At 38.9% G+C, this 26,545-nt stretch overlaps 1 protein-coding gene across 1 annotated transcript in view; it reads right to left on the reverse strand.

The window, feature by feature from the left end:
- BRCA2 (BRCA2 DNA repair associated) overlaps nt 1–26,545 on the reverse strand; it is a 77,021-nt gene that overhangs the window by 26,786 nt on the left and 23,690 nt on the right. The window contains exons 11-19 of the mRNA XM_075061645.1: nt 20,500–25,686; nt 17,572–17,664; nt 15,147–15,216; nt 14,227–14,666; nt 13,018–13,208; nt 10,681–10,868; nt 8,190–8,360; nt 7,523–7,877; nt 6,755–6,910 (exon numbers count right to left, since the gene is read on the reverse strand). Of these exons, the coding sequence (XP_074917746.1) occupies nt 6,755–6,910; nt 7,523–7,877; nt 8,190–8,360; nt 10,681–10,868; nt 13,018–13,208; nt 14,227–14,666; nt 15,147–15,216; nt 17,572–17,664; nt 20,500–25,686 (6,851 nt within the window). The remainder of the gene's footprint in view (nt 1–6,754; nt 6,911–7,522; nt 7,878–8,189; nt 8,361–10,680; nt 10,869–13,017; nt 13,209–14,226; nt 14,667–15,146; nt 15,217–17,571; nt 17,665–20,499; nt 25,687–26,545) is intronic.

Genomic DNA, 26,545 nt, shown 5'->3' on the forward strand with positions numbered 1-26,545 from the left:
TAAGAAGGAACTGAAGGGTGGCCGGGTCGGCTGGGGTATTTATGCGGCGCCATGGTGGCGCCACTCCAGGGGGCGCCCAGCCAACCCGCTGAGTGTTGCTAGGGTAAAAGTTTCTCCGACGGCTGTGCACGCGGCGCGCACACACCTACCTGGAATGGATATGAGCAATCACTCGAAGAAGAACTCTTCATTTTGCAGCCAACTGTCTCCCACATTTCTGAGACACATGGGAAGTGGCAAGCAATGCACATAAGTAGGAAGGGATATAGAAAGACTGAGACAGGGAAGTATCCCTCTGAAATTAAATGCCAAAATGAGTACTATTTCTGGATCACTACATGCAGCACCTTCCCTTCCAAAGGAGACCCCCACCAAGGAAAGAAATTCCACCTTATAGAATCTAAGAAAAGTTGTTAATAGACTTGCTGCTCTGCAGATTTCCTCAGTGGAAGCGTAAGCTTTTTCTGCCCAGGATGTTGTGATAGATCTTGTAGATATTAATCTGATGCCTTGTATTACTCCACATGCATAACTGGCCAGAGATAGCTTGGATCCTTGAAACCTTTGACACTGGGCTTGTAGTCCTTTCTCAAGATACCATGCGGGCAGAGAAGGAATTGCTTTGTTCAGATGCACTGTCCACCACTATGTTACCCACTTTCTCTCCAAATAGGGCACTGCCCGTGAGTTTGGATGAGCACAGCATGTGTTTGTAGTGGGCATCTGCCATCCATGGGCACAACCACATTTGGTACCTGGCTGTTAACTGGATGTGATGGCCCTGGCTGAGAATCTCATACCATCCACTGAGATATCTACCACAAAGACTGTTGCTAGGGATATTTTCTTAACGGTAGATGAAGTCAGGTTGGTCCTTTTTGTCCAGGGTATTTGGGTCATCCAGCTAGGATATTGGGGTGGCTCTTGCAAAGGAGGCAGTGGCCAGGGACACTGAGGGCAACAAAGGAAGACTCAAAATCCCTTTGAGGGTGATTTCCACCTTACTATCAGTTGTATCTTTGGTTGCTATTATCATATCTTTTGCTAATGGCATTGTAGCATTCTATGTTTGTTGTGACGGCATTTTTGGGCTTTGCATCTTGTAGTATATAAGTGCACGTTTGCTGATATGCTTATGCTTCTAAGGGGTATCCCATTTATCCCTGATCATATCTTCAAAAGAAGAATACAATGGGATTGCTTTTTCAAGTAGAGACTTGCCTGGCAGGTACTTGCCTTTGGGCTTCCCATCGGGTACCCACTCTGGTTGGATCTGTATGCCAGGTGTAACCTTTCCATGCATTTTTTTCCATGCTCTGCTCAGAGCCTGAAACAGAAAGCTCTCCCATCCTGAGCAGAAATGGTGAAATCTGAGTCAGAGGTCTCAGATTTCTTGTAATTTTTTTCTTTCTCTTTCTATATTTTTGACCACTATCCAGGAATGTATGTCTCTCTCGTGTCCCTTTTTACCGAAAACGCTGAGGCCTCTCAAGCCCTACCTCTGCATCATCCTCAACAAGGTCCCCTTTTGTCACAGTTCCTGGGTTAACTGCATTTCTGTTCCTTTTGTGGTCTCCTCCAGGGTGCCCCTTTAAGGTCTCAGGCCTCCAGCTGCCATCTCTCTATAGGCAGGATTTCATGTTCTTTTTCCCTCCAGACCAGAGTGTTACAGTTACAGTCCCCTTACAATTCACTGTGCTTATCCCAACAATCTGACTTTAGTTCAGCACTTGCACTTTTGCTCTCTCTCAAGGGTTATGACAGCATTTACCAATGACCAGACGGCCTTCGGTTCACACAGTAAATTTATTCAGGACAAAAACATTATAGAGGGAACAGATAATAAAATAAAACTGCCTACACACATGCTAAGCTTACTGTCTGTTATCCACTTTCCACATGGAGACCCTAGCAGGTTTTAAATTCCTTCAAACCCTTCAAGCAGGATTTTTCACTCTTCTTTAAAGTATCATGTCAGTTTGCAGATCAAGAGAAGGACTGAGTTAGTTCAGGATGCTCCTTTTGGTATAAAGCTGGTTTTTTCTCTGCTGGGCTTCTTGAAGCTGATCTGAACCAGTACGTGCTATTCCTCCGGTTTGTGATACTTCTCTGGAGTTGTGTGCCTTTCCAGGGATTTGCAGTAATTACTCCCAAGTGAATTTTAGTTTCTGGAGGAAGATCTGTAACCCTCCTCCCATGGAGACAGAACATAATCCCTACCTCACAGCAATACATATAGGTGCAACAGTCTATGAATATTCCATGTGCCCATAATGTCTTGCATATCTTAGTATTAGTCATAGAATCATAGAAGATTAGGGTTGGAAGAGACCTCATAAGGTCATCTAGTTAATCCCCCTGCTCAAAGCAGGACCAACCCAAACTAAATCATCCCAGCAAAGGCTTTGTCAAGTCAGGCCTTAAAAATCTCTAAAGATGGAGATTCCATCACCTCCCTAGGTAACCCATTCCAGTGCTTCACCACCCTCCTAGTGAAACAGTGTTTCCTAATATCCATCCTAATATCTCCACTGCAACTTGAGACCATTGCTTCTTATTCTGTCATCTGCCACCACTGAGAACACCCAAGCTCCATTCTCTTTAGAACCCCCCTTCAGGTAGTTGAAGGCTGCTATCAAATCCCCCCCCACTCTTCTCTTCTGCAGACTAAATAAGCCCAGTTCCCTCAGCCTCTCCTCATAAGTCATGTGCCCCAGCCCCTTAATCATTTCCATTGCCCTCCGCTGGACACTCTCCAATTTGTTCACATCCTTTCTGTAGTGGGGGGCCTAAAACTGTACTATACTCCAGATGTGGACTCACCAATGCCAGATAGAAGGGAATGGTCACTTCCCTCGATCTGCCGGCAGTGCTCCTACTAGTGCAGCCCAATATGCCATTAGCATTCTTGGCAACAAGGGCACACTGCTGACTCATATCCAGCTTCTCGTCCACTGTAATCCCCAGGTCCTTTTCTGCAGAACTGTCGCTTAGCCAGTCAGTCCCCAGCCTATAGCAGTGTATGGGATTCTTCCATCCTATGTGCAGGACTCTGCACTTATCCTTGCTGAACTTCATCAGATTTTCTTTTGGCCCAATCCTCCAATTTGTCTAGATCAGTCTTTTGAAGTTTCCATGCTTTCAATGTCTCTTATCTGTCTCACCATCCCACTACCTGTGGGATGGGGTCTCATTGTGAGAAACCACTGATTCCTGTAGGGGAGAAGAGGAGCTGTGTAGAAGACCTGCTTTATCTCCCCCAAGGAACTGAGGATCCATTTCAGTATCTTGGGGGAAATGATATATATGATGTTCCTTAGGGAGTCTTTTCCTTCTGGGCTAGGTCTTTTGTGAAATTTACCTCCCTGAGCTGGCTGGCTGAAGCTGGTCTCATCCTTAGACTCTCTCCCTGAGATGATCAGAAACATCAAATTATTCTCCATTGGAGTTAAGTATCAGAGGGGTAGCCATGTTAGTCTGGATCTGTAAAAGCAGCAAAGAGTCCTGTGACACCTTATAGACTAACAGACATATTGGTGCATGAGCTTTCGTGGGTGAATACCCACTTCGTCGGATCCATTGGAGTTGCCATTCCTTAGGGGAGGGGTGTCCCAACATGCTGGTCTGACTTTCAGCCTGATGAACTGGCAGTGCGAGGGCTGGCTGAAAGAGAACAGAGATGGCATAATTTGCCTTCTGATAAGCTGTAAAAGCTGCCTCACAGATGACACCACCACTTTGATTCAGCTCTGTGTTCATGGTAAAATTCAGCCAGGTCTGAGGCAGGAGCAGAGGGAAGGAAGTGCTGCAGCAGTAGATCCAGGTGGTTGAAACCACCACATTGCTAAATACACAATCTAGAAGATGAAAAGGAGAAGGAGAAAAGTTGCTTGCCACTATCCAAAAAATGTAAAAAAATAAAGCTGGCAAAGAAAATGGTCAGGAGCAACGCAAACTGCCACTAGCTCCTGCTGAAGAAGTTGAAGTTCTGCCATCAAGCTGGAGAAGGGGTTGTGCTACAAAATTATTGAGAGGAGCAGGATCAGCCCATTCTTAGGCTACGTCTACACTACAGGATAATTCCGAATTACATTAAACCAGTTTTATAAAACAGATATTATAAATTTGATTTCACGCGGCCACACTAGGCAACAGTATTGGTGCTTTGCGTGCCATCAGGTCTAGGCTAGCGTCGATTTGTTTCTGGAGCGTTGCATTGTGGGTAGCCGTATTCATAGTATCCCATAGTTCCCACAGTCGCCCCTGCCCTTGCGATTCTGGGTTGACTCATTGCTCGCCACGTGGTCTGGGGTAATATCACGTTCATTCTCTTCCTCTGGGAAACAACAAGCAGACAATCCTTTGTGCCCTTTTTCCCCTGGCATTCGCACCTGGCACGACGCCATAGGCAACGCAAACCATGGAGCCCGTTAGCCTTTTTATCTTCTACAGTCACATACATGTGTACTCGGATGCCGCGGAACAGAGCGTCTACTTAGCCGCTACACACAGCAGCATTCAATCTTGCTCTTTCTGCAATGATATCAGAGATGGTACAGTCCGTTATGGTACCGTCTATTCGCTGGATGTAATACTGGCAATGATAGTGACGGTTTATCTCTCCCCTTTGTACTGTGCTCACTGCTAGGTCATGTATGTGCCGCCGGCTGAGATTGGCCCGGGGGCGCAAAAAGCAAAACTGGGAATGACTCCCGAGTCAATCCTCCTTTAGGTTTCTAATCCATGACGTCAGTCCTCCTAGACATAGCTGGGCAAGTGTACTAGAGGACCACTGTATCAGAGAGCAACTAGCTGCTCCGTATCAGTATTCCACGGGGTGCCCCTGCACACAACCCACCCGTTTGCTTCCTCCTCCCCCAATTCCTTCCTGAGGCTACCGTGGCAGTTGTCCGGCCCATTTGTGTCATGAGGTAACATAAAGAATGCAGGAGCTTTTCAGTGACATAAAATGGGGGGGAGGCAGCCTCCCGGTGCTATGATAGTCCAGGCAGGACATTAAGTGCGGTTGGGGGAGAGAGCGCCCAGCATCCCACTTGCTATGATAGTCCAAGCAGTACAGAATCTTTTTGCTCTTACCAATGGACAAGCGAGCGGGGGCTGATTGAAGCTCAGCCCCCAGTTTGTTATGATGAAGACGTTACCAGCGTTCTGTACATCTACTGGGAGTGACCAAGATATCACTCCTGTTCTGTTTTTAGCCGGCGCCTCCCCGGGTGGCCTCATCTCAGGCCAACATGTTAGATACTGAACCAATTATCAAGCATTGCGCTCGGGTTCATAAGGACCCCGTTACCAGTCCTACTGCACCGTCTGCACAGGAGAGGGGAGAGGAGCGAATACTGTGCTTCACTGCTGCAGCATAGCGTCCTACCAGCAGCATTCAGTAGACATAGGGTGACATTGAAGAAGTCAAGCAATGATTTTTTCCCTTTTCTTTCACGTAGTGGGGGCGGGGCAGTAAACTGAGGAGCTATTCCCTGAACCACGCTGGACAATGTGTTTGAACCTACAGGACTGGATCTCAGCAAGAATGCACATAGTTTTCGGAGATGCTGTGGACTGTGGTAGCTGGAGTCCTCAGTACCCCTCCTCCATTAGCGTCCATTTGAGTCTCTGGCTTGCCGTTACGCTTGTCATGCAGTACTGTGTAGCCTGGAGATTTTTCAAATACGCTTTGGGCATTTCGTCTTCCGTAACGGAGCTCTGATAGAACAGATTGTCTCCCTATACAGCGATCAGATCCAGTATCTCCCGTACGGTCCATGCTGGAGCTCTTTTTGGATTTGGGACTGCAACGCACCCGTGCTGATCGGACCTCCATGCTGGGCAAACAGGAAATATATTCAAAAAGTTCGCGGGGCTTTTCCTGTTTACCTGCCCACTGCGTCCGAGTTCAGATTGCTGTCAGAGCGGTCAGTGGTGCACTGGGATACCTCTCCGGCAGGCCAATAATGTGACTTCCGTCCATCACTACCGTATTCCGAAGTAATACTATCGATTTTAGCATTACTCCTCTCGTTTTGTAGGAGTACAGAAATCGATTTAAAGAGCCCTTTAAATCGATTTAAAGAGCACTGTAGTGTGGACGGGTACAGCGTTAAATCGATTTAACCCTGTTAAAAATCGATTTAACGGTGTAGTGTGGACCAGGCCTTAGTATTCTGGGAGATGCTGGCCTGCAGAAAGAAGCGTGTATCTGAATATTAAAAAATTCTGTCTGAATTTCTGGTGGCGTTTAAAATGACTCTGTTCTATTTTATATACATTCACAACTTATTTTCACTGAAATTTAAAATAAAATGATAATAGGTCACATAGTGATGCAAACAACTCAGGCAAAACAAGCAGCAATCCTAACAATGCTCCTTAATTTTTCACTTCTATGCTGTGGTGCTGTGTGCTACAAACTGAACCCAACTGGTCTGGTTTGTTCTGCTTTGAGCTGAAAGGTTGTTCATCAACATTTTTCCTAAGTTCGCTTTCAAACAAGTCTCCCACTTTAAAAATTACAAAGTTCTGAAATTCTGTTACTCCAGGCTCTGAGGAGCCAAAAGTAAAGCTGATTAGACGATAATAGGCGTAAATTGAAATAGTTGGTACACTCAGGTATACACTCCTCTTGAAGCGTTAAATCAAATGCAGACATAATGAAGTGAGAATTTACTCCATTTGTATTTCACAAGTGATACATTATCTTATTAAACTTTTTAGCCCAAAAGTATTCATACTGTACCTGAATAGGATAAGTTCTTTGAATAACTATATCAATACACCCAACAGTACCGCCTTCACTGAAAAGCGATGACAAGGGCAAAGGAAAAGGTCTGGGATCCTGATGAAATCCTAGTTTGGCATGCCACCGAGCACGTCGAGTACTGTTAGCTGAAATCTGAGTAAATTAAGCGTTTTTAAGTGAAAATGTCACGCACAGACCAAAAAGATCAGTAAGTAATTGAATTTAGAGGGAAAACTCTCAATCTAAAATGTTCTTATATGTGAAACTGAACATATTAAGGGTTTTCCAACTTCTTCATAGTGTGAACCACATCTGAATAGAGAGATATGCAAACTGATGGCCTAATGTATTTTAGTGAATAGTGAGTGTCCATGAGACCATAACAACTTATGTCCCAAATTCTCCTCTCTTCTTCAAAATCCTTCCCCCAACCTACTTTTTTCATCCTCCTCCCAAACAATGTCTCACATTCTTGAGCAATTTAGTACCAAATTATTAAAAAAAAGCATTTAAAGAACACAATGTCGACATGTAGCAACTTGATACAACTTTGCTGTATAAAAACTTTCCTTCATTTCCTACCTCTCTTTTATAATATCCTCTATCATGTCATGCCCCATCAAATCTAGATGGCAAACTCTTTGTGACAGAGAATATATTTTTTATTTGCCTGCAAAGCACCATCTACGCCTATGGCACTGCTGAGAGAACTACCACCACCCTCAAAATGCACATCTAATCAAGTTACAGTAATACTTAATTCACCTTTAACATAAGAGAGTCTGGAGTTTCCAATGGTGTGCATGCATCTTGAGAGCCCACAAGTTCTGCTCCATGAACTATGATCTTCTGACCAACAGTCAGCCTTCTTCCATGTAACAGTGCTTGGAGAGGAGGATCCAAGACAGCCCTAATCCCATACCACCCATCTGTAACTTCAATCACTGCTGCTCTTTTTTTGCTTTCCACCATGTTTTTATTACTACAGATATCAGACATGTTTTCACTTAATGATATGATTTTAGAAACACACAGTATGAGTGTTTTTGCAGCTATATCATCTCTCTCCACTATCTTTTTGATAGCTGATCGCTGACTTTTATCAATTTCCAAATCATATCTACAAAAAAAATAAAATAAAAAGGAACAATGCATTCACAATATACTTAAAAATATACACGGTCTAAGATATTTTCTTTTAAATAAAACAATGCTTAACTATAACTAACCAATCTATATGACCAAGCCCCGTTGGCAGAAACTGGAACTTCTATATATTTTTGCAAATATTTATGATATATTTTAAGTATCAAAGGGATGAAGTTAAATAATACAAGCATTCAAACAGATTCAGAAACATAAAATTGATATGTGCAAAATTCACAGAACTTACTGTGCAGCAAAAACCTTAAATATATTGCTGTACACTTACCTGTATTTTAACTGAAGTAGCACTCTTTCTGGTGTCAAACACCTGTTAGCAAACTCCCGTGGAAAAGAGATTTCCATAGCTGCCAATTTCCATACAATCCATCTATAGTGGTTGTAGACCCAGGCTTCAGTAATTAGCTTTGGATCCACACCAGGTGTATCACAGAGTGCCCTGCGTACAAATTTTATAATATTAAACTAAACTCCATTTTAAGTTGTTCAAATTTGTATTTTCAATAATATTTTAATCTGTTATATTAGTACTTTGGTACCTGATACAGGAATACATCTAAGGGTGCATGTACTGGAAAATTACTGATAAAACACATATTTTAATATATCCTACTTATTTAGGAAATCAGGAATGAGCACTGAATCAGAAAATATGAAAAATGTTGACAAGTAAATAAAATATTTTAAAAATCTTTCTAAAATAATCAAAACCGAAGGTGCAGTGTTCTGCTTCATATGTCTTCTTTTGGGTTGTAACTAATTTGCAAAATGCCCTGTAGCAAGGTAAAACATAATTCATTTATAAAAGTGCACAGTAAAGTTACACTGTGTGTGTATATTTTACTTTTAATTGATCTTTAGCAGGGGCCTGCAAATGGGTAGGGATGGGGAGTGTGGAGGAAAGAATTACGTTTGCCTCCTTTTTGTTTCTTATACCTTCTTAGCCAATATTATGTATACTTACAAAATGGTTTGTATTTAGGCTAAGTTGTATAACTATGAACTGGATTCTCAGAATGCTTTGATTTTTTGTGGAAATTTACTTTCTGTCAGAAGTTGCATGTTCTGTTAAGGAATGTTACATATAAATTGTGTGCTGGGAGCAGAAAACAGTTCATTTCTTTACTGTCTAAACCTACTTTACTGTCTAAACCTACTTTACTGTCTACAGATATCTGGAATGTTATTGTTTATGATTGGCACAAATATTTTTGTATCCTGAAAACACAGATATGAAACTAGATAAGAAAAAAGGAGTAATGTGTATTTAATATTCTACTTGTCATAAACAAGTGGACTATAAATTAAGTCAAATTAAGCTCACATTTTGGGACAGACTGAACTGTTGCAATACTGTTTCCCTGAAACAGGTAACGTATAAACCTTTCTGTGCTGATCTATCTGATTAATAAATTGATTGAGTCAAGTTATGTGACATTTTGCTAACTGATAATCTAAACCAAACCACTAACAATGTATATAAAAAAAGCCCTAAACAGCTTATTCCCCCCTCAAATAAGAAAAGTTGGAATTTTTTCCCACTAGTTGTTTTCCTTAGTAATTTTAGGAATGTCTTGTCTCCCTCCTTTTTTTTTTTTTTTTTTTGGCAGACTCCTTGGACGACTCACAGCTGAGGATCAAGGACTTTTAGTCCTTCTTCAGAGGGGAAGGGGTGTTAAATCCTTAAGAGAACTTTTCAATCAAGTGTTTTAATAAGATAGGTATTAACAAAAAACTCACTAGTTTTTAATCCAAATAAAAATGAGAAAATGAAACCAAACTAGCTGAGAGGGGTCATGTCCATGTCATAATCTTGCCAATACTGCAGTTATTCAGAGGCTTCCAGAGTGGACAAACCCTGAATTTCTAATGTAGAAAGGAAAAATCCTTCAGGTCTTTCTTATAACTTTAAAAAGGTATGAATGAAAACCGGACCCACTGAAATCAACAGGAGTTTTACCATTGACCTTTATGGAGTCAGGATCTTACTCTATAAATTCAACTTCCCTTTGCAAGGGAAGAGAGAGTAATAATTGAACTGGAAGATTTGCAAGTTCTCTCACCCACCATGCAAAAAACAAACAACAAAAACCTCCCCCCCTTCCCCTCAACCTGAAAAATGTAAAAAGATTTCAATCAAAAGATTCAGCAGGCTTCTAGGTTACATGAATCTTGAACACCCCTCCAAAATATGCTCCTGATTTAAATATAAGCCAACCTTCTATATTCTTATTTGCAGATCACCACAGTGGAGAATGGACAAATGACTCATTGCACATATTAAGGCTCACATAAATACAAAGGCTTAAAATAGTCTTATGTACAATGGCATAAGTAGACTAAAATGTGCATTAATGACCTGTAGTAAGAGAGTAGCTACTATCTTATAAACATTTACTGTGTATACTGGTTTTATCATAGGGCGGGGTTACCGAACTTGGTTTGCAGCTTGTTCAGGGTAAGCCCTTGGTTGGCTGCAAGACGCTTTGTTTACCTGAATGTCCGTAGGTACGGCCACTCACAGCTCCCAGTGGCTGCAGTTCGCCATTCCTGGTCACTGCTTCCCACAGCTCCCTTTGGCTGTGAACGGCCAGTCACAGCCACTGGGAGTGCGAGTGGCTGTATCTGCGGAGGCTCAGGCAAATAAAGTGCCTCACACCCCATCAGGGACTTACCCTGAACCAACTTTGGGAACCCATCATAGGGTAATATCATGTGGTAATACAGGAATAATTTTTCCCTCAAACTCATAATCAAACCTGTAAAATTCTTCTTTCCCTGCCTTTCCCCCATCAGTAGGTATAAGCCATCCTCCATCAGCAAGCTGTATTCCATGTCCAGCCAGTAAATACTCCTTACTGAAAAAGTCCTGGATGAGAAACTGGAAAGATTCTGCATTTACGCTGTTAACTTTTATGCAGTGCTTCGAAACACCATACATGTGCAGCTGTAAATGATCAGGTGAGAGACAGCAAAGTAAGAAAAACTATCCGATACAACAAGCATTTCAGCAACCAGAAAATTTTCTTGTTAAATACAGAGTTATTGTAAAACATCTCCTTTAAATGTGTGCAGTTCTCATTTGCCAGGGAAAACTAATACGTAATCCAAGCAGAGAGGAGGAACTCCTAACAATATTATACCTCTACCCAGATATAATGCAACCCGATATAACATGGGTTCGCATACAACGTGGTAAAGCAGTGCTCTTGGGGGTGGGGTTGCACACTCTGTCAGGTCAGCGTGTCTGGCTCCAACATGCTGCTCTGAACGGCGTGTTCAGGGTAGGAAGCGGACGGGCAAGCGAGGTGAGGAGGCGAATGGGGAGGTGAGCAGCTGGCAGGAGGGAGGTGAGGAGGCGGGTGGGCGGGAAGATGGCAAGCAGGAGAGCGGCAGTTGGGTGGACACAAGGAAGTGTGCTGGACGGACGGAGACTAAGGAGACTAGTGGGGGAGGCAAGCGGCGGGCAGGTAGGTGGGGTGGGGAGGCGTGCGGTGGCCTGGCAGGCAGGAGCGCTGGGAGGATGGTAAGGAGACTAGCAGGGATGCTGATTTCTCCTGGGCCCCGCACTCCTCTAGGGACAGCTCCAATACACTGCTCTGAGCAGCATGTTAAGGGCGCTGGGCCAGGGGGCTGGTTAAGGAGCAGAGGAACTTGGGAGGTGATCAGGGGACAAGGAGCAGGGAGCACTGGATGGATCGGGGGTTCTGAGAGGTCAGAGAGAGGCTGGGAAGTAGGTGGGGGTTGGACAGGGGGCGGGGCCAGGCTGTTTGGGGAGGCACAGGCTTCCCTACCCGATATAATGCGATTTCACCTATAACGCGTTAAGATTTTTTGGCTCTTGAGAACCGCGTTATATCGGGGTAGAGGTGGAATTGGAAGTTGAAGCTACACAAATTCAAATTAGAAATAAAATGTAAATTTTTCACAGTGAGGGTAATTAATCATTGAAACAATGCTACCAAAGATTGAGGTGGAATCTTCATCACTGTCAATTTTAAAAGAAAGCTTGGAACTTTTTCTAAGAGATACGCTCTGAGTCAAACAGGAATTAATTCAGGGAAGCCTTAGGGCCTATATTACACAAGAAGTCAAACTAGATTTTCACCATGGTTCCTTCTGTCTTTATAATCTATAGATCTAAAATTTTCATTTATCAAACATTTCTCAACAAAATTTGCATAAACAGGATGAGATCCTCAATCAGCAGTAAAAGATTTTACATGGATATTTTTGTATTGTTGAACTGGGCCCTTTTGTCCTAAGTTTACAAAGGAAATTAATATAAACACCAAAGAGTAAAATATTTCAGACAAAACAAATTGCCTAAATAAGACCCTAAAGATCTTTTTTCTCTATTATAAAGCAAGCTTGTCATTTTAGCTAGAAAAAAAAAGGTGGAATAAGAAGATGGAATAAAATTTGAACCCAATTTACTACATTCATGCCTAAGAAACCATACATGTCATCTATTAGCTATTACCAGGCTTTTCAGTTAATCATTTCTAACGCTATCAATTCTCTAGTAAAGCCAAGTATGTTACACACACTGTGGGGCTATGAGAAAGTCTTAGGTTTTATAGGAGTGATGTCACACATATGAATTACAAAAAACAAAACCAAACACCACAGCCAATAAGAACAAGGGATGACTATGAGATTCTGCTCCTTTGCTCTGCTGGGAAAGAGAAGCTTCTGATACCAACTTGGCTCAAAGGTAGCAGAAAAGAGGAAAAATCACTAGTAGGATCTCAGCAGAAATCATAACATGTTATATAAAAGGCTGAAATTTCATTTTAGGATTAACTATTGTGGGTTAAGAGCTATCTCACTGGGAGATTTACAGCCCCTCACTTCACCTTTGTAATTTGCTCTTCTCTTATTTTGTAATACAATTTTTGAATGGCCACAGAGATACAAAAGTTTCTTAAAACTAAAATGACTGCATGTACTAGTTAATTTTTTTATTCTGATTACTACCTTAGTGAATGTACTGCTGGAATATTTGGCTATAAAATCCAAGGAGATACGTATTTCACTTAAATTCACATATTCAAAATTAGCTAAACTTTTTGAATAATACAATAAAGATTCACCTGTTCAATGGAATAAGTACTAGGAGACTTTTCTTCTACAGCAGCTTTCAGAGAGATCCTTTTCACTGCAGATGTTTTCATGAGATAAAGACTGCCCGGCTGTGGGCGAATATTTTGCCTTTGTTTCTTTCTAATTCTCGTCTCTTGCAGATTTCTGGCACAGTGAAGGTTTGCAATCATTTCCACCAAATCTGCTAGGAAAAAACCCACCACACATCAAATCTTGTTTCAGTTGTGTGTTAATTTAGGATATGAACTCAATTCAGTAAAAGCAAGTGAGTAACAAGCATGATTTTTTTAGCTAGCATAATGATTTTTAGAATTTGCCATAGAGCAAACATACAGAATCAAAACTATTTAAGAAGTATCATTCATTTAAAACATTTTCAAATGTTAAACTCAATGAGTGCATTTCAAAGTTAAACAATCTTTTATTCTAGCATCTATGTTTGATTTTGTTGAAAACATTAAATAAATAGAAAGTAGTCAATCATTTCTGAATCTATAATCTTGAGATTTTAAAAAGCGACCTTTTCCTTGTAAACTATGGGCCTAATTGTGCAAACACTTACAGATGTGTATAAATTTATGCATATAATTAGTCCCACCGAAGAAATCTGGACTACTCACGTAAGTGAAGTTACACACGCTGACTGGGATTTTCAAAAAAGCCTAAAAGGGGTAAGCCCAACTCCCACTGAAACCTGAGTACCTAATTCCCTTATGCCTCTTGGAAAATGCTGGTCATGAGCATTTGGCAGGATTGGACCTAAATTTTAAAAACATTAGCAAACAAAATAAACGTACGCACGTTCATAAATAAAACATACTACAAGTGACCATTCTATAGAGCGCCTAGAATGCTGTATGCTAAACAAAAATATACAACCAAATGTTAAATGAAATTCAAGTAGCTGTCACACAACTTATTTTCCAAGAACTGCTGTGTCCAAAGGTATAGCAAGTCTTTGACTGACTTTCAAAATGTACATATAAATGAAAATGCAGTATTATGAATATCACAGACCAAATCAATCACATACTGAAAAAAGTTTTTTACCTTTAAATTTCTATTTCCTAATACTCCTATGTATAGGTTTAAAAATAAAAGCAATAAACTCTCAATAATATGTAAAAAGCTTAAAGGTTATATTCAAACAATTACTGCTCACAACAGATAAACGGTCAAAAAAGTTTGCCTGAAAATACCTGAATCACCATCTCCATCTCCTAAATTACATGCCATAACTTGGTTGGTGCAATCTTTCTCCTCTGACTGATAATCTTCAGTCTCTCCAGTATTTGGTTGAATTGTGACATCTTTTAGTTCTTTATCTCTATTCATATTCTTGTTAATCAACGATTCAAGTCTTTTGCTGCCATGCTGCTCGTTTGTAGAAACATCAGTCTTAACTTTGAAAGGTGGCACAAAAGTTTTGGCAGTTTTGCTTAATACAGGAAGATTTTTTCTTCTTTCACTTTCTTCAGCAGAAATCTTATTAAATGGAGTAAAAATACCTGATGTACCACTTAAAGACTGTCTTAACATATGATGCTGAAAAATGTCAGATTTAGATTTAAATCCTTTAAAAGCCTGGTCTGGTATAGTAAGATTAGGATTCTTGACTTCTTGTCGTTTTTTAGTAGCACTGTATAGAGGAAAATATTGAACAACACATAATTGAGCTTGGCTATCAGTAAATTTTCAAGCAAAACCTAACCAAGTTTGTCATTCTATATAATTTTATTTCTTTAATCTAGTAGCCTCCCATTTAGTAAACAATTTTCAATTACATTCACATAAAATAATTCTTAGAACTCGCTAATGCTTTATTACTTCAAAGAAATCAGGTTGCCTAATACAACATTTTATATCTATGGAAAAATAAAATCTGAACACAGATGTAGAATTTCGATGGAATATTGCAGCATTTTTATATTAAGGCAAAAATTTAAATGATGTTTCAGTATAATTTGAATTAAAATTGATTAGCATTTTTTTTTATTATTGTTTAGCAAATTACTAGTAGTAAGATTAAAATCAGTCCACAAGAACATATTCACCCCATATTCTGTTAAGCAATTCTTTAGAAAAAAATCTTAAATTATACTACACGTTTCTTTCTTACCTGAAAGGAACACAAGTTTCAGGTTTTAAAGGAATGTGGTACATAAACTTCCTTCTGTCTTTCATTGTGCCTAAAAAATAATTAAAATATAGTATGTTTCAATGGCACATGTGATGTTTCTGGAACATATTAGAGAGAGAGAGAGAGAGAGAGAGAAGAGAGAGAGAGAGAGAAAATATATATATATATACACACACACACACACACACACATATATATAAAATACAAGTCTACAGAGTCAATAAACAGTTTTCTTTCCTTTTTTATTTTTTAAGAAAATGAACTGATTTCATATAAAATCCTCTGTTTTTAAAAGACCAATATTTAGGTGTCCTTGGTTACCATTAGTGAGTGAAAAGTAAGTTTTGCTGTACTGACAAGTGAGCTCAGCTATGCTTCCCAGATCCAAAACCTGCACAGCTACTATTATTGTGAGAGCAGTTGTTATTATTAGAACTCCCATGCTTGCCTAACAGTGCTCCTAGAAACCTGCAGCAAAGCCTCCTTTGGCACAGATCTGTGGGCAGGTCTACACTACAGCCAGATTGATCCATCGGCAGTCAATTTAGTGGGTCTAGTAAAGCAATTTGGACCTGCCAAATTGACTGCAGATCACTCTCCAGTAAACCCCTGTACTCTGCTCCAATGAGAAGAATAAGTTAAGTTGACAGGAGATTTTTTTCCCATCGACCCCCTGCGGTGCAGGTCCTGCGGTAACTATTCATGCAGCTGGAGTTGTGTAGTGTAGGTCAACTTACCGCAGTAGTGTAAACATAGTCTCTCTCTCTTCACCTGCCTACTGCTAGAAACTCCCTGGTCCACAGGCATTCTTTCTGACTAGAAATGTTAAGCCTTGCTATATTTCAGCTTAGCTCAATAGTAGACAGCTTAGAATTTTCACATCTCAGTACTTTAGACATGTGTGAATACATCTTACAGTAATTATTTTTTGTCTTTTGGTCAATTATATAGCTGGTCTAGCTCAAACTAATGGTGCCAAAGAAATCCTAATACATCCTTTTTAACATCTACATGAAGCCACTGGGTGAGATGCAAACTGAGGGAAAATACAATCTCATATCAGCATTATGCAGATGATCCCTGGCATCGATTCCAGTGCAGAAGCCATAACTAGTATCCCCTCCCAAATATCACAATATGTGGCTGGCTGCAATCAATACCGAGATTAAAGATAACTGGCAGAAACTCAACAAAGACAAGATGGAAGGGATGCTAGTAGAATGTGTAATATGGTTCCAAGAGCTATCTGCTCCTATCAAATCACCCACTATTAACGGAATCTGCTTCCTGGTCAGCTGGTCAATACACTATGGACCTTTTTACACTCCTCACTGATTCTAAAGTTTCAAGTAACTGCCACTCTGAAGAATGCCTTCTTCCACCTATTAAATGCTATAAGATTGTCAGATGACAATTTCATCACTGTGATACATGCTTTTGTGACCTCCAGAGTGGATCACTGCAACTTTGCACATCTAGATAGGATGACAAGCCTTAAAAAAGATCAGTTAATCTAATTAGTTTTCAGCTTCCCGCCTTACCAACACCAGGTGCCAAGAGCACATCAACCCCAGTGGTTTGGTCACCACACTGACTCCCCACAAAATACCAGGTCAGGTTCAAAAGGGAGCTAGACAGAATCATGAAAGATAGGTCCATCAGTGGCTATTAGCCAGGATAGGCAGGAATTGTGTCACCAGCCTCTGTTTGCCAGAAGCTGGCACTGGGTGACAGGGCATGGATCACTTGATGATAACCTGTTTGTTCATTTCCTTTGGGGCACCTGCCATTGGCCACTATCAGAGGACAGGATACTGGGCTTGATGGACCTTTGGTCTGACCCAGTATGGCCGTTCTTATGTTTTTGGTCCCAGTCTTCAAGGTCCTCCATAAAAATGTCTCAAGATATCTAAAAGAGCATCTCTTTGGGCTGTTAAGATCTCTCTGCAGCTATGTTCCTCAAAGACTCTGAGGTGTTAATATGTTTTAACTCAGACCTCCAAATTTTTATGTAGAAATAATATACAATTTTACATTAAAATGCACCTATTGGTAAAGTATCCTCATCTTATTGACATTGCAGTTTGAGAGTCTGAGTAAGATTTTGTACTTGGATGATTGTATGTTGGAAGTGATAGATGTATTTTTTTTTAAAATTGAGATAAGTTGTGAATATACTTTAGTATTATATTTGTGTGGTAAGGCATCTGATTTCAGGTTAGCACAGATGTTAATATTGCTTAAATGATGATTTCCTTGATTTTTCATGTGTGTTGATAGGAAAAGCGCTTATGCAATCTTAATTCATTAACTTTTTTGTGTTGGTTTACTCAAAAGAGAACTATAAATGGCACTTGATATGACAATTTACTATATCATATATAAAAACGAAAAAGAAAATTACCATCTGGAGTGCTTTTTGAAGCTTTCAAAGATTTGTGGGGATTCTCTGTTCTGTCAAATTCAGGTAATAGTTGTCTTTTAATTGGAGGTTCTCCTGAAAAATAAATTCCATACACCAATTTTAAAAAATAATTTTTTCTTAAGTTCAGTATCTCTCCCACTGTAACATAGTAGCTGAACTTCTAAATTTATCATTTAAAAAGAGTTGTGTCAAACTGAAATTAGAAACTTTACAGACCACACTCTGAATTAAAATGTCTTTTCCATTTAGTACGGATATCTTTTCCCACAGTTTGGCTTCTTCTATTTAGTAATCAAAGCAAAGAGAAGGAGGTAAAATAGCAGAATGCAGTTTGTTTAGGGTTCTGTTATACACATATATCATGCCTGTTTCAAATAACTTGATTATTTGAAATACTGTTACACTAAGTAAAGTGTTTTAGAAAAAAAATCACTGCCAAAACTGAACATGATAAATAATTTTAAGTTTGAATATAAAGTAAAGAGAGAAATTTTTCAAAAATCTTTAAAGAAGAGTATTCCAAAACTGACTGACACTATTATCTTAGGCACTATTATATATCCTTATTACCATAGTATTAACAATTCGCAAGGTGAAGAGAAATGTTTCCTTAAACCCTCCCAACTAAAAATGAAGGTCAATTTTATAAGAAACTGCTAACTGTCCAAACACTTAATTAAAAGACATTTAAACAAAAAGTTTTTATTTACCTTTGCTTCTGCATATCTATAAAGCAGCTTTCCTACAGGGCTAGTGATGTCAGTGCAAACTATACATTGTACTAATGTAGGGAAATAGCTTGTGTATGTGGAATGATTAGCAAAGTTTTATCAGTTTTGGGGTTTTTTGTTTAGGGGGTTATAGCATCTCTCAGAACTACACTAAATACTATCAAAACATTCTTGTCAAATCAGTTTAAATGGTTAAAACCTTTTCCAGAAGTGACGGATTCTGATGATTTAATTTGCAAACTTTTTTCCTGTCTGGCTCTATCATGTAGCATTGTTGGGAGCGCTTCTAAAATGTCATACAATAGATACTTTGTTGGAGACTTCTTTGTGGACAATATGCCTGATTCACTCCATGGTAATATCTATGGCGGAGCATAAACTACCATAGACCTTGGAGCAAGTCCTTGCTCAGCAGAGGGAGGCGAGGAATTAGTATGCCAGAAAATGGTCTGTATGGCACAAGGTGCCTGCAACCTCCCTTGCACAGCCAGCATAGCAAGAAATCCACAGGAAACCCTAAAAGTAGCTTTGGAAAGGGTGTGACTAAGGGCTAATCTACACTGGCAGCGCTTTAATGTGGCTTGTGTAGTTATGGCAGAACCGCTGGGAGAGAGCTCTCCCAGTGCTCTTTAAAAAAAACACATCCCAACTCCACGAGAGGCAAAGCTACCAGCACTGGGAGCACGGCTACCAGCGCTGGTGCACTGTTTACACTGGCACTTTACAGCACTGAAACTTGCTGCACTCAGGGGTGTGTTTTTTCACACCTTGAGAGAGAAAGCTGCATCGCCGTAAACTGCCAATGTAGACAAGCCCTTAGGCAGGTAGAGATGTCCTAATTCAGACATCCATATAGGGAGTGCTTCCACCAGCAGAATCCCTATGAAATCCTGCCACAACTGAAAGCTGTTCTCCACTGATGAGACACTAATGAAGGTGGAAACAATACCTTTCCTTTTCTGGGGTTGAATACCCTTTAGACACAGCTAATTAGACGTGCAGAGAGAGATACAATTAGCACTTATAGACTCACAGACTTTAAGATCAGAAGGGACCAATATGATCATCTAGTCTGACCTCCTGCACAAAGCAGGCCACAGAATCCTACCCATCCACTTCTATAACAAACCCCTAACCTATGTCTGAGTTACTGAAGTCTTCAAATTGTAGTCTGAAGACCTTAAGCTGCAGAGAATCCACCAGCAAGTGACCCATGCCCCACGCTGCAGAGGAAGGCGAAAAACCTCCAGCGCCTGATCATCTCACCCCGTGAGAATTCTTCTGACCCCAGAATTGGCAGATCACTAAACCTGAGCATGTGGGAAGGAATCACCACAGCAACTCAGAAGAATTCTCTGCAGTTTTAACTCATGATCCATACTCTAACCCATCACGACCACTGGGTACACTGCTTGATATCAAGATCAATTGCCAAATTAGCTATCCATTATACCTGCTTTTCCATAAATAAGCTTAGTCTAGCACGATACTGTTTTTTGTCCCCTACTACTCCCTTGGAAGGCGTTCAGAACTTTACTTCTAATGGTTAGATTCTTCTTCTAATCTAAGTCTAAACTTCCTAGTGTCGTTTACACCATTTTCTTGTGTCTACATTGGTACTAAGCTTAAATAATTCCTCTCCCTCCCTAATATTAATCCCTCTGATATATTTATAAAGAGCAAGCATATCCCCCATCAACCTTCTTTTGGTTAGGCTAAACAAGCCAAACTCTTTGAGTCTCCTTTCATAAGACAGGTTTTCCATTCCTCGGATCATCCTAGTAGCCCATCACTGAATCTGTTCCAGTTTGAATTCATCCTTCTTCCTGCTCCCAGGAAGAAAGGGCTAACGTTCTGGTCTCCTATGGTGAAAAGTTAGAGTCTAACATAGCTTTCAGGTGACAGCTGTAGCTTTCATAAATACTAGCAAAAAAAATCTGCAGCTTTTGAATTATGCTAATTATTAAAGTATCGTTTGTGCTTCATAACAAGAGTCCTGCTTCTGCTCCATCTGAAATCAATGGATAAGTTATCACCAACACTGAAATCAAGCAGAGCAGGCTCAAGCCTTAAGATTACTTAAAATCAGCTTAAACACGTTATATTGCAAAGTGATCTAAAATTATGCAGAAATACAAAATTAAATGCACTTACTGGAATTTAAAACAACACCTACCAAGTGAGGTTTTTTCTTCCATGCGTCTTTTCCCACTTCTCATATTTAATGGACAGTTTTTATCAATCTTTCTACAAAAAAAGAGGGATTCTTTTGTATTATTTTCTACTCCAAAATCAGTGAGTTTATCATCTTCCAAAAAAGCTTTGGCACTTTCTGCTGCTTCGGTTTCCAAGTATTTTTCTGAACTTTGGGAGCATGTAAGATGATAAACATCCAGCTTTGTTTTAGTTAGAGCATTGCATGAAACTGCTTTAGCTTCCATTTCCATCCTACTTAGATCGTGATGGTCTTTTTCAAAAAGCTGAGTCTCCTCTGAAAGTGTAAAACTGTTTAATAGAGTTAAGTGCTTATCCTTCTCACTGTGAGGTGCACACACAGGTATTTTAATATTGTAAATGTTTTGTAAAGGCTTCATTTCAACAGGACAGCTGTTTGTTAAGTCAAGTTCTTCATTATGAATGTCCTGGATTTTGGGTTTTAAAGAGCCTTCATCTACTTTGGTTGCACCAACATAATTAACAGAAGATTTTAGGGCTGTAAGAGGATCTTGTCTTGAACTAAATTGATCTGCAAAGCAGTATTTGCTGATGGCAGTGTCATCGAACATCTGCTTCACTTTCAGAAAAGCATTTTCAGAAGCTACCACTTGCTTTCCACTTGCTGTGCCGAATCTAAAAGTAGCATTTGAAATCAGTTTGGGGTTTGAAAATCTTTCTTCTTGTGATATTGCTACCTCAGATTTCCTAAGTGCTAAAGTACTTCCTGTTCCAACAAACTTTTCTACTTGGTCCCCGACTGAAGATGCATCATAATCACATTTCAGCTCTGACACACACTGTTGATCTGACGAATTATTTTCAATTTCAGAAAAGAGACTTCTAGCTTTCTTTAATGAATCTTCTGATAACTGTACAGGTTTACCACTTGCTGTGCTAAAAAAACCATAATTACCTGTAGAAAAGTCTGACTGATGGTGATTTAGTTTATTAGATTTACATAGGCCAGAAAATGTGTCATTCACCTGAAAGCATGTTGTCTGAGGATTTGACTCAGACCCAGTATCTGCAGATCTATTTCTATTGAGCTGTAGTGCTTGTTCATCTTCATAGTTGTTCTCATTTACATTGGGAAAATGGCATGTCGCTGAATTATAAGTCTCACTCTTGTCTACCTTTGAAGAGTTAACAGAAGTAGGGCACTTAGCACTGTCTAAGGTCTCAGGGCAATTTGGTGCAATTTCATTTTGATTAGTTTCTGATTTAGTCTCAGTGTTCTGTTTCCTAGATTTATCACAGTTTTCTGGAAACATTTGTCGGACTCTCTTCAGTGCATCGTAGGAAACAGTGACTGTTTTACCTCTTGCTGTACTGAATGCAACTAGTCCATCCTTAGAAAACTTTGAATTGGAGCCTGCCACTTCAGAGGCTGAGATTTTCAAAACACTGTTGGTATCTAGAAAATTTAAATCACTGATTTGATTCATATAACTCTCCTTTTGAAAATTTTCTTCAGAACTAAGTAGGTTGTTTTTGTCTGCAATGAGACTTACTAGTGGCTGATCCTGAGAAACACTATCCATATTTTCTGGGAAGCAGTTCACATCATGGCTTGAATCATTGGAATGTTGAAAGTCAGACCCTTTACTATCGTCTTTTAAACTAAAAGAGCAAAGTTTGTCCCTGTGAGTTAAGTAAAGAGAATGATTTTTTATTTTGTTATCCTTTACAGTTAAAATATTTTTCATATTTATATAGATGGGATGTTCTGCAAGAATATCTGGTACTTCTTTTAAACGCAAATCTGTAGCAATCTGGTCATTAGCAGAAACAATTAATGTACTTTTTGAGCGATCATTTTTTCTTGGTGAATTTTCCAGATTTCCTTCTGCAAACAGCTTTCTTGCCTCAAATGCCTCACTTGGAGAATTTGTTTTGCTATTTTCAGTATAAAATCCTAAACCTGGCTTTCCAATGGCCACACAAACAGGCTTCTTTGAAAATGAATTTTCTGAATGTTCTTCAGGTTCTCTGTCCAAATTAGCAGATAAATGTACCTCTACTGAAAGTTTTTTCACCATTTCAACATCCACAGGTTGTTTAATTAGACTATCATCTAATATCTTTTTAGGTGGATTATCAAGTTCTTTAGAAACAAGGTTACCTGTAAGGTTAAGTATTTCTTGATAATATTTGGGAGTGATTTCTGCAAATAACTCACAATCTTTGATAAAGTCTTCGTTATATCTTTTTTTTTTTAAAGCCTGAATCTCGGAGTCCTCAAAATTACCATTGTTATGCTTATTTTCTAGGAAAACATTTTCTTCTGCAAAAATTTGTTTTGCTTTGGTCAAAGATTCGTCAGTAATTATAACTCTCTTGCCACTAGCAGTATGGAAACTTGTCATATTGTTCTGTTTTATATTCTTGATTTCAAAATCTGTGTCTTGTTGGATGGAGACTTGTTGATGGTTAGAGCTTATTTTGGATTTGTTTTGGTTTACATTAATGTTTTTTTTTACAAAAGTAGCATCTATTCCTTTCATGTTTACACTATTTCTCACTTCCCTATTGAAATCTGATGAAATATTATCCAGCTCTTTTTCTGTGCATGTTTCAAACAAATGGAGTTTATCCAATGGTGCTTGAGATACTGATATATTACTGTGAGATGCAGTTTGAAAATCTAGATTTTTTATTTTTTGCTCATTTTTATTAGGATCCAGTTCTGTTTCATCTGAAATACTTAAAGTTAATATTTCTTCAGTTTTAGACACTTCGCTCAAACATGTTAGGTCTGACAAACTTTCTTGTAAACTAAACTGAGACTGAGTGTCACTCTTAATTTTTGTTTTTGAGATGTTCAGAGTCTGATTCTGGTTTTCACTAGATGATAGAGCATTTTCCATCTTATGTCTAGAATATTTAATAACTTTTAAATTATTAATTTTGGTGTTACTAGAAATACAATCATTTTCAACAATATTTTTTGTACTTTCCCCCTGATTTTCTTTATATATTTGCATAAATGTATTAATATTTTCTTCATTATTTTTCAGTGTATTTTGGTATTCAACATTTGCATCCTTTAAATTTTCCCCAAAATAGTTGTCTTTTTCTGTCAAACACCTGGAAACATTCCATCTAGAAGTCATGTGTCTATTAGAATAACCACTTCTGGGATTCATCTCAGTGGATTTAAACATCTCACCATCATCACCCAGGTTACTGAACAATTTTGCAGCTCTCATCAAAACCTCATTAGAAATATTTATTTTTTTGCCTCCAGCTGAACTGAACCCTCCAAAATTAGAAAAACTGTCCTGTGTAGGTACTGAAAAACTTGGGACAAGAGGTGTCTTATTTGCATTTTTGCATAAGTTAGTAGACGTAACTTCACAGTTATTTTTCTGGAAAATCTCTCTTTTTTTTTTTACATTAGCCATCATCGTAGACTCTTCATTTGTGTTGGTATGCTTACTGGATTTATCATTTACTCTTTGGGCTTCAGTTTCAAAAGAGTCATCAAAATCAGCATCTTGCCACATATCAGAAATACTCTTCAAGTTAGTTGTTTCATTTGTATCTACACATCCAGACAGTTCAGAACTATTATTTTGCACCATATTACTTTGCTTTCTAAATTGTGTAAATTCAAACTGACTATTTGTTTCTTCCAGTATGTTAGAAAGTTCAGTAATTTCAGCTTCTTGGCTTGCTGTCAAGGTTCGGTTTAGTTGAGGTTGTTGATTTCTAGGCAAGTTTTGAAGAGATGAATCTGTGCTTTCAGGCAGGATACCTGGTGCATTCTTAGGTTCAACAAAACTTGCCTGTGAATCAAAACCATGGGAATAGTTAGTGTCCAATTTATTATCCACTGGAGAAATCTTAACATTTTCCTTTGTAATCTGATTTGAAATGTTTTTGATCCCATCTCTGGAAAAGTCTTCAAGACGCTCCCCTTCCATATCTTTGAACATCATTTTGCCTTTTGTAATGCTATTTTCAGAGAGTTTTATCTGCTTATTAGAAGCAGTTTGGAAGCCACCAAAGCTTTCATTTAAGCTATGGCCATTAAAACTTGCACGTCCTGACCATTTTTCTTTGTCTTCTGGGTTTTCTTTTGACTTGATGTCTAAACATAAAGGATTTATTGAATATAAATCTTTATCTGATGCAACATGTTTAGAAGGAAGTTTGATCACCTTCTTTATGCAATACTTATCTTCTACATTAGGCTCTGGTTCTTGTGTAACAAAGCCTGAAACTATTTGTTCAGGTCTCATTTTTAATGCAAGCTCTGGCAAGGTAGATTTCTCAGAAATTACTACCTGTAATGAACCACAGTCTTTGTGATCAAACAGTTTTTTGCCACTTTCTACAGTTACGGTGTTTTTGTTAGCAGCTGTTTGAAGCTTATTTTCATCCTTTTCAATTGACTCCGTTTCTTGACCAGCAGCTATAACTTTTGAAAATGGAATTGTATCTGTTTTTCTCTCTCTGTTTAACATAGGGCTAGAACTTTTATACGGCTGAATTACCAAAGGTGGCAGAATTACAGCTTTACATTCATCTATTGGCAAACGGCCTGTAACATCATTTTCGTCTCCTGATCTGTTTTTATTGCAACAAACACTATTATTCTTACTCATGTCAAGGTTAATTTCACTCAAAGTATCATTGAAGTGACAATTTTTCATAGATACTAGCTCTTGTTCCATTTCAACCAATTGTTCATTATCACTAGACGGCTCTCCAGGTTGATCTTTAACAGTGTCATTATTTGGATTAACATTCGTATGCATATCCATCTCATCTTTCTTTTGGCATTGAACCGCATGTTTAATCCTATCAAAGTCCATTTTGGAATGCTTTGTTGATAGGAGGCAAGCTGTACCTATAACTTTACGCTTTACACTCAAAACATTTCTGCTCTTTGAAGAAACCACCAAATATTCTTTCGGAGTATTAGACGTTTCTGAGCAATCCAATGATGAAGCAGGCTGATGTTCCCTGCTATTATTTTTTAATATATCTTTCAAGTCTTGTTGTATCATTCTGTTACTGAAAGAACTGTTAGGTGAGTTATCTATTCTATCTGCTCTTGTGGCATATTTGCTCAATAGCATGGAATTTTCCTCAGTATCTGACTGCAAATACTTTCTCTCAGCAGAAGAAACCAAAAGATCTATAAGGAAATGAAAAACATTGCAAAATAGTTAGACATGTCAATAAATAGAAGACACGAAGCAATTCTCACTTATTCAAATAAACTGAAGTTAATTAACTTAGCCCTTAAATACAACTTTGGCCCCCAATTCTGTAAATATTTGTGCACATGTTTAACTGTATTACCATGAGTAGTCCTATTGATTTCAAGTGTGTGTTTGCAGGATCGGGGCCTTGTATGCTTTAATCATGGTCTGACAATTGACTTTACCATGAACAGAAATCAGTAGCCTTCAGTTAAAATACCATGAGTTGTAATCACAAATCAAGTAATGCTTTTGTTAAAATAGAGGAATAGGTGTCCCTCTTGTGAAGTCACACCACATGGATTCTGTGGTAAGAGCATCATATGAGGCGGGATCCTTAACTCCCCAGTCTGAACTAATTATTTCAGAAAAATTCACAGCCTTTGAAAAGAAATTATGTACATCACAACAGATGTATAACTTACATTAAACCTAGCAGATTTTTTTTTTTGAAGTGTTTTAGTGCTCCTGAAAGGTACCAGATGGAAAGGTCTGGAGACCCAAAGCTCCTAGCTATACATAAGGGATGCAACGATAGTACGTTTCCCATACTGTTCCACTAATGTTCATCAACTCTGACCTAGAGACCCTATCTCTAGAATACTCCATGCCCATTTAGTCACCTCTGGCAACAATGAAAAAAAAGTTGTCAGTTCTGACAATGTATCTGAGGTGGAAATTTTCTTCTAGAAACTAGATTGAGACCAATACATTTCACATAAGCTAACCAGACTGTTTTCAAATGGTAATATCTTTCTGTCACTATTTATTATTATCAGATCCCATTACCAA

Source organism: Chelonoidis abingdonii, chromosome 1 (assembly GCF_003597395.2).
Source record: "Chelonoidis abingdonii isolate Lonesome George chromosome 1, CheloAbing_2.0, whole genome shotgun sequence".
In the NCBI taxonomy this organism is placed as follows: domain Eukaryota; kingdom Metazoa; phylum Chordata; order Testudines; family Testudinidae; genus Chelonoidis; species Chelonoidis abingdonii.